At 41.8% G+C, this 10,528-nt stretch overlaps 1 protein-coding gene across 3 annotated transcripts in view; it reads right to left on the reverse strand.

The window, feature by feature from the left end:
- Nucleotides 1–10,316, reverse strand: part of LOC127366021 (neuropilin-2) — a 95,264-nt gene extending 84,948 nt beyond the window's left edge. For all 3 annotated transcript variants that reach the window (XM_051404699.1, XM_051404697.1, XM_051404698.1), the window contains exon 1: nucleotides 9,268–10,316. In XM_051404699.1, the coding sequence (XP_051260659.1) occupies nucleotides 9,268–9,343 (76 nt within the window). In that variant the 5' untranslated portion in view covers nucleotides 9,344–10,316. The remainder of the gene's footprint in view (nucleotides 1–9,267) is intronic.
- Between the last annotated feature and the right edge of the window lie 212 nt (nucleotides 10,317–10,528).

Raw genomic sequence — 10,528 nt, forward strand, 5'->3', positions numbered from 1 at the left:
TGTTACTCAGAGTGACTACTCTCTCCTCTCCTCTCTTCACCTCTGGCATGTAGCCGATAAAGACAGCGCCTCCAAGTGTCTGATTAATACAGCTGGTGTGATGGAGAGGCAGACATATTGTGTCTGCTCTACTTTAAGGGTTTATCAATCTCCGCACACACACGCACACACTCACACACACACACACACACACAACGTCGTTCAACGATTATCACTTCCAAACAGAGCAGGAAGTGACACACATTGAGATGATGAGTGCATGTGTGACATCCCATCCTGTTTGCGTGAAGTTCATATAGTTTGTTTTTGGTTCATGCACGTACACACACATTAAAAGCATGCTGAGGCTGAGCTTGTCAGTCATTATAATGTAGAGTTCCTCCAGTAACAGATCGGTTTCTTTTAGGGAGGGACAACTAACTGCTATCTTTCTGTGTATTTACCAGGAAACCGCATAAACACAGCTTCCAAAAAGTAAATCTATAGCATTGCTAATTTGTATTCAACACTACAGCACCCCTGACCTGCATGCTGGGAAGAAAGTGTAATGTCTGTGTGTCAGAACAGAGGAGATGCTGAGTTGGGGAAAAGCCTGAATTCATGTCAAGAATTATCAAACAGGTAAAAGTGAGAGAGAGAGAGAGAAAGAGAAAGAGAGAGAGAGAGAGAGAGAGAGAGAGAGAGAGAGAGAGAGAGAGAGAGAGAGGGGAGGGGGGGGGGGACGGAGGAGAAAAAAGGCGAAGAAGAGACTATCAAGATTACTATTGTGTGCTGAGAGGAAGAATCTTTGTTTTACAGATTCCACTGTGTTGCCAGATTTCAGCTAACTGCTGATCAGTACAGATGTTATCATAACCGCTGATGAAATCATGGCCAGACCTACAGAAATAAGATCAAAAGCGAAATAAACCAAAATCGTCACAGGAGACGCAAACATTTCCTCCTCTTGACCACAGACTTCACACAAAACTGTTTCACTCTCAACCACATGAGTGTCCGTGATCTTCAGGGAGAAGTTGTATTTAGACCACATATTCACAACAAATGCACAAACCGCTGAACATCACTTATTCCAATCTGGCTTAGACATCGGTGAATCCCCCCCCCCCCACACACACACAGAATAAGTAGCAGTAAACGGTGCTAAGCAGTCAAGCAGGGATATAAGACAGGTCACTGCATTATTTATGGCTCTCTGCCACGTTTAGTATTGCATCCTGATAACACCTATTCAGCAACTTTTCCCCACATACCTCAACACACACACACACACACACACACACACACACACACACACACACACACACACACACACACACAGATGCACCAATACAGAAATGTAATAAAACGTGTTCGGAAATGCATGCACAGCAACATAGGGCACACAAACTATTGCACAAAGTCCAAAATACAAACAAAAGCACACACGCTTCTACATGGAGCTGCTTTTCAACTAGATCTAGATCCTTGTTTGTTGGCCCCAAATGCAAATTTTCTGACCTTGTTTCTAAGCTTTCTTACAGATTCATTTTCCCTCTGAGCGGGGAGTCTGATTTGACTCTAAAGAGACACTTTTCAGGCTGTCGCAATCAATTTGCTAGTTTACGAGAACTTTGCTAATGTGATGGACCATAGTCCGGGTTCAATTCCATTGGCCAGAGTGCATAATGAAAGCATTAGTGAATTAGTTGTTTGTTTATGAAAGTGTGTTTCACCCAACTAACCAGAGAGTTTGTTAAGAGCAAAGCTTTTGGCAGATCAACTTATTATCCACCAACACTGGCCCCAATACACAAATCACTGCAGTGAGTCTCACATTCTAATTTTTGTGACCTTGTTGGAAACAGGTCAATGGAATTTATCAATCAATATACTTTGACCATCTGCATCAAAACTGGAGGGAAAAACGCTAATTTTCTCATTGATTTCTATGTATTTTCTTTTACAGTTTACAATGAATTTTCAGTAGAATGACTTGGTTCCAGCATCATGAAGCACTCACAAAACACTTTTTTTCAAGCATTGTTGCCTTAAATGGTAGAAATACAGATACATGTGTAAGAAAAAGCTCTTGTGTGACTCTGGGAATATAAGGAACATTGAAAATAACAGGCTGAAATGTCTCCTTTGGAACCAAACCAAGGCACTTTTAGTCACTGAAACCTGGGAAACCTCAGGAATGGACAGAAAGAGAGAGGAGAGTAAAAGAAAGGGAGAAGGAGGCAGAGCAGCACGAAAAGAAAGAAAGGGAGAGTAATGCCAGAACATCTGTCTCTCATCATCTGAAAAGAGAAAGTCAGCAGCTCAGAAAAGCTCACTGGACAGAAAATACAACACTCGCACTCGCACTCACACACACACACACACACACACACACACACACACACACACACACACACACACACACAAACAGGTGGGGTTGTGCTTTTCTCCAGGTGCCCTGCATTAAGCCACAGTGGAAAACAACAGAGGAAAAAGAGTGTGTGCACGTTTGTATGTTGGTAACATTGAGAGAGAGAGGTGGTGGAGAACTACAAAGGATATGAGAAACTAAAGGAGTGATGGGAAAATGGAGAGAAGAGAGACAAGGACTCGTAAAAAAAAGAAAGAAAAGAAAAAGGATGAGTGTGTGATACAGAAAGAAGAACTGACATGAGAACAAGCTTTTCAACTCAGGAGCAGACATTAACTGATCTGTGGGGCTTTAGAGAGCAGAGAGAGAATATGACAATGTAAAAAGGAAGATACAGTAGAAGATTTAAGATTCAATAACAGAGAGAGCAGCTGAAAAGATAAGTGAAGTATGACAAAGAGAAGAGGGGGGCAAAGAGAGCAGTGTGATATAAAAAGGTAGATATAATGTTCAAGAATAACTAGAGAGGAAGAGTTTTAGGTAAAATGAATCTGTGTGGGACAAGTCATGCTCCCATGGCTGGATTAGTCGGAGCAGACAAAGTTTGCTGTGTTAAATGTAAGCTATGCAGCATGTAGGTGCACTTTCCTCCAAGTTCTCCAAATTAAATGTCAAAAAAGGTGTTTCTCTGGAAAAACACATCAAGGTATTTTTGGATCTGAGGCTTCTGTTGACAGTATAACATGTCTGTGGTCAACACTACCCCCAGCTAGACTTGTTTGCTAACTATAACCTTACTTCCCCCTTTGCTCTGGGCATAATTATTACATTAGCAACAGGGCTTTGTGACTTGAACGTTAACATATGTCGTTTTGGGCACTTGCTGAAATTGTTGTAATTTTTATGCGGGAGAACAGTCTCTCTCTACCAACTATAATCACAGGAGCCTTTAAAGGGCCCCTGCATTACTATCTGTTTTTGATGCCCTGTACAGCAGAAGGGCCCTCTGCTACTATCTGCTCCCATTAACTTCCGTTGACACTGTGTTTATGAATTCCTACTCAAGTTTACCTTTAATCATACCAGTGAACATGGGGTCAAGTGCTATGCTAAACCTGAAGATAATTCAGGTGATACCGGGATTCTTCTGCATCCCTGTTCCTGTTTCAGTTTTCAGTTAACAGGCTAATCTACTCTGTATAAAAAAAGGTTAAGCACAGGTAGCCTATTGGTACAGTAGGTTCCTGGCACCATGAAAAAGTCATTTGGGCATGTCTTATTTAAAAAAATACTTCAGATACCATTTAACTAGTCACTGTATGACTACAGATTGCATACTTAACTACATCCAAACACAATCCTGGCTGCATCTTCGGGTTTTAGTTTGAAAATGTTTGCTTTGTGTTGTTTACTGTGGACCTTTAATTACCAAAACATTTCTAACTTTGGAGTCAGTTATTACTCAACCTAATATACTACAGACATTTTAATGTAAAGAATTTCTCAATGGAATATAAATCTGGTGTATTCCTTTAAGCAACTATAAAAAAAAATAGTAAAAGCAGTCTACTTAATCAGCCTTTTGAGATTGAAGTAATTCTAACAAACCGTGTCAATGGATTTCCAACTGTTGAGCTTTATTTGTTTCCAGGCAGAGAGAACACGGATGAGAAAACATAGACCGGCATAGATTGACAGAGTCAGACAGAATAGACGAGAGTAAAAAAAACAATAAGTGGATGAAAGTGTAAAAAGATTTTCCCACCGTGGCAAAGTGGGGCGAAAAGAAGGTGACGGAGGTTTCTTAACGGAGCGAGGGAAAACACTGACAGAGGGAGGTGTGGCGAAAGAGACAGAGAGCGCTATTAAAGGAGAGGTGAAGTGCCATGAAAAGAGGAAAACAATAGGATGATTCAGCGTGAAGGGAGAGAGAAAAAGGAAAACAACCTGTGGCCTCGCACGGCACGGCTCTGGAGGGACTGGTGAGGACACAGAAGGCTTAGCTTACACACAAACACGTTTTTCTTTGTCGGTGAAGGTTTTAAAAGAAGTGAGGACAGGCAAATGTTCTCATTTGAAAGATTTCCATGATCTCCCCTTCCCTCTGAGGACATTTATTTTTTTCAGAAGCGTACAAATACAAGAACACACACTCACACACTGATCTCCCCCCATCCTCTCTAATTACTCCAGTCATTACCAATGGCCAATGAAGACACTAAAATACTAACAGTTTACTAATGACATGATAACTGTAATTAGAACATCCTGCTGGACCCACTAATTGTCCTTTCCCTTTTACAGACGAGGGAGAGACAAAGAGAGAGAGGGAGAAAGAGAGACTGTGCCGAAGGTTAATTAGCTTAATGTTTATTCGCTCACTGAAAACTAGGTTGTTGATGTCAGTGGACCAGCCCCGCTGTTGTTAAACCACTATTATTCTAATGATGGGAAGACTAATGTCCTCATTTGAAATTCACATTTTGTTTTTTGTATGGCTAATTTAAATGGGTTTTCTTGAGATGTATTATTACTTGCATGTGCCTTAAAAAAGAGAAAGTGGAAAAAACACGGCAGTCTGAGTCACATGATGAATAAGGATAGCCCTTAATCCCGGAAACCTGCTGGAAAACACCTGTTACCTGCAAGATAATTAAAATGAAATTTGAAGAAAGTCTCCAGCACCTGTGTCACCTGCCAGAGATTAGCATAGTAATTTGTCACATTCAAAGATTGAAATCTGACCATCACGATAAAGGGATGTGATCTGAGTTGAATTCATTTCATGACCTCTTTGTGAACAGGTGGTTTGTGCTATGGTTTCAATAAGATTGACTATTACGCCAGCAGACACTGAAAAAGAATCAATCGCCAAATCATTCCTTCAATTATAATGTAATTTCATTCTCCTCAAGATAATTATTTAGATAATTATATATTTTGTCTATATTATAATCAGATTATTTATTAACAATATGCTTTACCCTGGCCAGAAACCCTCCTGTGCTTGACAGAGGGGAGGAATAAATCTGGGTTGGTTTACTGCAGGTGGCTCCACTCAACTACTGCTTCACACTCTGCTGCTTTCCTCTTATTTCGCTAATGCCCTCTTACGCTCTCTCCCTCTCTGTTTCGCCCCTTCCCTGTCTCTTTTGCTCTACAAAATACTCATGATTCCTTGCTCTCTCCATTTCTTTCTTTTACTTTCCATCTCTGTTCACCCATTTTATTGCTTAATTCTGTCAGTGCGCTTCACTGGGATGAAAGTTCACAAGCCCATGCCAGTGAATCATCTAACACATCTGATAATGCAGCAGTGATAAACTCACTTAGATAGAAAATTACAAGAAAATATGGCACAGACAAACATGTATGGATGAGCTGCTTTCAGAGGAACTAATTGCCCTTTCTTTTTATAGCTTCTGCAATATATTTCACTCCTAACATTGAACATTCATTCTTTCACTCTTTCATACTCTGTTATTTGACTTGCCATAATACGCTAATGTATTACCAGCCTTTCTATACCCTAGCCAATCTTCATATGCACTAATGAGTAATTATCCATGGAAACACAAGATTACAAGACACAGATGGAAATGAACAAATACAGTTAAATGCATATTTATAGGATATAATATCTACAGTATTGCTGGGTAATAGCTGATCTTTTCCAACACAAGGTAATGAGACAGAATGACTGAGTTAGTGGCAGCGAGGTAATTCATTATGTTGTCAGCGAAAACATTGTATCAACAAATCCCATGGATGCTTTGTTTTATTGATGGCCAATTGGAGCTTACAAAGCATTATGACCCACACCAATATGACATTTAATTATAACAAGCAGAAGTGGGGCTAAAGCTTAAGGCTAGCGAATATATTAGAAAGCCCAGTCACACTCAGGACACATATACAGTAGCAAAATTCTGCAATACAATGAGCCAATAATTAAAAGCAACATCCAGCCTCCTCTGGCTTGTACAGCCATACTGTTCATTTGCAGAATTTGTGACCCTTAAACCTATGTCAAACCCTATATATAGATTGAATTTACTTTTTCACCCCAAAAGCTGGACAAACACTCTCTTCCCCTCTGTATTGTACTTTTAAACTTTGGTTTGGTTGAAGCCATCAAAAACAGTCTCATAAACCAGTCCTTAGTGCATACCTGTGGGCAATTCACCCCACTGCTGGCTTAATTCTCACACTGTGCACCAAGTAAGCCTGTTTCATCATCCAGCATATTTCAGCAGAGACACTATAGAGGCAGACAGCTGGTCTTGAGTGGCCAATTATGTCCGTTTATCTCCCTTCCAGGCACAGCTGTGATCAAACGGAATGAAGAAACAGGATCAAACAGCGAGGCTAAAAATCATTCTTCCGTTTCGTTCACTTCTTTTAGCAGCTTCTCTCTGCCTGTTTCAGTCTCTGTTGCTTCCTCCCCCCTGTACTTCCATCCCTCCCTCCTGTCTCTCTCTATATATACACTTCTTAGTCTCACTGTGCTGTCCTTGCTCATCTCTCCGGAGACAACGGAGCAGAGGCATCTGTAAAAGTTTACTGCTGAGGAAGCTTCATCCTGCACAGCCTACTGCTGAGCATGTGTGCTCCAGTGGTTCTCATTGTGCCAACAGAAAGGAAGCTTCAGGGAGTCCCCAGAAAAAGGAAGGTTCAGCTTTTGTCAACAGATACTCTGTTCTCAGAAAAATAACCGTATATCAACAAGTGCTTATATGAAAAAAAACATCTGTCAGTATCTTTGAATGTTGGGGAAAGATTGTGGTCGTGGTTAAAGAAAAACAATGATGACGGTTGGTTGGAGATGAACAAACCCTCTTCTACTCACCACAACTTCCCTTTGTATTTTTGCTGTGCTATAGAATCACATTCCTCACTTCCTACTAAAATGTTGGTCAGAAATACTATAGTTTCTACAAACAATGTCAGTGGTTATCGATTATTTGTGTAAATCTAAACATTTAGAGGTGACATCACCCCAACTGGTTGTTCCCAGTTGCCCAAATTGACTTTCAGATTTCAGTTTAAATCTCCACACATAGCAGTTTGCTCCATCTCCTCACATCAGAGGTGAAATGGAACGTAAAGAAAGCCTCCACTGTGCTCTCTGTTTTTCTCCAAAACAACATTTGGCAGACAGGCCACTCAATCCAAGTCATGAGATCTGCAAAAGCCCTGCTTGCCTCCTGAATAAGCTCTAAATGAATAAAACCTAGAATGCAACCAGCTTCTCCACAGCTTCCCCTCTCTCTCAAAGCATAAAATGGGCCTTGAGGTGAGATTTAAAAAATGATTCCGCCAAGTTCTCTCGTTTTTGCAGCTATGAGAAACTATTAAAGGCAATGAGAGTGTTTGTGGTGAATAATTTGTCATGAGCACTGTAGTTGAGGCTGCCAGTCTCTTTGAAAGGAGAAAAAAAATTACATTTTTTTCTTACAAATCCAAGACAGGAAGTCGAATACTGCTGTATGTAAATTGCCTTTTCTTAAAACTCATTTGGTTTATAAAGTAACTAGTCCTGGTCCTTTGTTCTCATTGGCTGAGACACTTCAAACTACCCATAAACGCCCACCTGTGGCCGCTTAACAGAGAATTTAAGTGGCATTTGATGCCTTCACCTGGAGTCACTACAGGTAGGTATACACTAAAGCACTTTTCTCCAGCCTGTGCAGCACAGGAGCTCAAGGCATGAAAGAGTAGCTTTAGTGTTTGCCGTGTGCGTAAAGATTGTTTAATGCTGACTTAAAATGTACAAATACCAACGTGATTTGCATTAGACCCGCGCAATGAGCGTGCCAATTTGCCTAGCCACTTTTAATCGAATATAAACCGCAGATTTTGTACCGTTTCTCACGTCAGAGCCTGTGCGTATGTGCGAAGGTAAACTGCTCATAGCTACAAAACCCCATCCCGCACACGGACTGGGGAAGAGACAGACCTCCGCAGCCTCGGTCGTTGCAGGCATGATGTAACGGGACCTCCGTGCGTCTAGAGCGCCGGTGCTGGCCCCCGGTAGACGGAGACAGCCGCCACCTCCTCGCACAATCGACAGTGACATTTGAAAAGAGAGCCCTGTTGCATGCAGCTCCCAGCATCGGGGTTAAAGGCTTTCTATGAATGTCATAAGACTACATCATAGTGACACCTTAAGAGATAAAACAAGAGCGATAAAGTCACTATAAACTGTATTGAGCAGCTGCCTCACAGACCGCTGGCACTGACATTAGTCCTGATAGGAATATTATAGGAACGTTATACAGATTTTTTTCTTTATTGAACAGCTCTCCTGAGGATTGATATTGATAAAGCTACAGAAAGCTCACAGCATTTGGAGTGGGACCATAGAAACGTTGTAGGTGTTGATAATACTTATCTGCAAAACCATCTTGTTAGTAAGTTGTCCGCGAATAGAAACGGGCGACATCACGCATTAACCCTAGCGCAAATGTCTATCGGGAAATGTATTTTAACAGATTTCGTTTCGTCGATCATTCATTACAAGTTGTTTCCTTACTTTTTTTTAATCTTAACCTTTCCACCTCTGAGACAAGATGACATCTTGCAGCAGGGATCTCTCTCTCTGTGAGAGACTGTGCTCAAACTGAACTAATCAATGTACCTCGGCACTATAATGATGAACACATTATCTGAAAAGTGAAGGCTAGTGTAGACCCTCACAAAACACGTAATGATTTTGGTTTCCTTAAAAATGTTTTACTTTCTTTACACATTTTGGTTTGACGGGGAAACAACAGCCCATCTCCACTGCGTTTTATAGACTCTCTATTTGTGATGTGGATTTGGAAAATCAAAAAAAAAAAAAACGGGGTGATCTATCTAACACCTACGTGTGACAGTGCGATTTGAGCGGGCAGCAAAAGTGTCAAACTTACCTCCTTCCTCTGCTTTGATTGCTGAAGGCAAGAGAAAAGCCAGTAAACATCCACAGAGCCATATGAATAAATCCATCTTTTTTCCCTGGATGTGGAGAAAAAAACACCTCTTCTCCTCCTCTGTTGTTTTATTCTGTATATCTGAGACAAAGCTGCAGTCCAAAGTCCGCTTTTCCTCTCCTTTTCCACAGTTCTGTATGTCTTTGAAGCGCAACACAATCAGTGCCCGAAATCCTCCACCAATGCCGGGTTGCGTTCACCAGGCTCTCCAAGAATGTCGCGCTGGTTATGAACAATGTTTTCACACTGTTTGCACGACTCGGTGTGTGCTTCTTCTCTTGGTGAAAATACTCTGCGCAAATTGATCTGAAATCAGCGCGACTTCTACTCTAAACACATTTTAAACCCTCAAAATCCATTGCGGTGCGCGCAGTCGGTAGCACTGTGTCCCCTAGTCAGTCACAACGCGCGTGGGGAATATAAACCTTGCCGACACACTGGTTGACAGACAAAATCATTAATTTCAAACACAGTAGAAATCACTGGTTGAAACCACCGGGAACCAACAGAAACATGTGCCGACAAGCATTAAGTTTGCCAAAAGCTGAAAAAAAAAGTGTTTCCTCCTTGTCTCGATAAAATATCCCAAAATATTTTGCTGTGGTTTCTCTTCCCAATTGCGCATTTACCTGGTAAAAGCACATGTGATTACGAAAGAAGGAAATATTTCCCCATCGATTTCCCTCTTAATACACTGTCCCGGTAACAGTTTGCTCTTGCGCAAAAGAGACCACAAGATCTCCTGGCTCCGGCGTGCGTAAAACTGATCGGGAGAAAATAAACGTGCAGCCTCTCCGCACTCCTCCTGCAAACTGTGCGTTTGTTCGCTGAAACACGCTCTTCTATGCCCGCTCCCTCTCTCTCTCTCTCTACTTGACAGTATATGTGTGTGTCTCTCTCTCTCTCTCTGTCTCTCTCTGTTCGTTCCCTCTCCCGGCAGCTCCGGCAGTGCGCTCCTTCCCCTCCGATCTCCGCCGGTTTGTGGCAGCGATCAGGACTGCTCACTCAGTCCCCTGCCTCGGGGTGCGTGCACGCCATGCGCGCGAGCCTGTATCGGATTACAGTAGGCACCTTGGCCCGCCTCCACATAGAACCCTCACTGATTAAAGAGCAGTTTCATCTCCCTCTCACTCCCTTCTCTCTCTCTCTTTTTGCCTCACCCTCTCTTACCTTCCTATATGTTACCCACTTTCTCCCTCTG

This window comes from Dicentrarchus labrax, unplaced genomic scaffold (genome assembly GCF_905237075.1).
Source record: "Dicentrarchus labrax unplaced genomic scaffold, dlabrax2021, whole genome shotgun sequence".
In the NCBI taxonomy this organism is placed as follows: Eukaryota; Metazoa; Chordata; class Actinopteri; family Moronidae; genus Dicentrarchus; species Dicentrarchus labrax.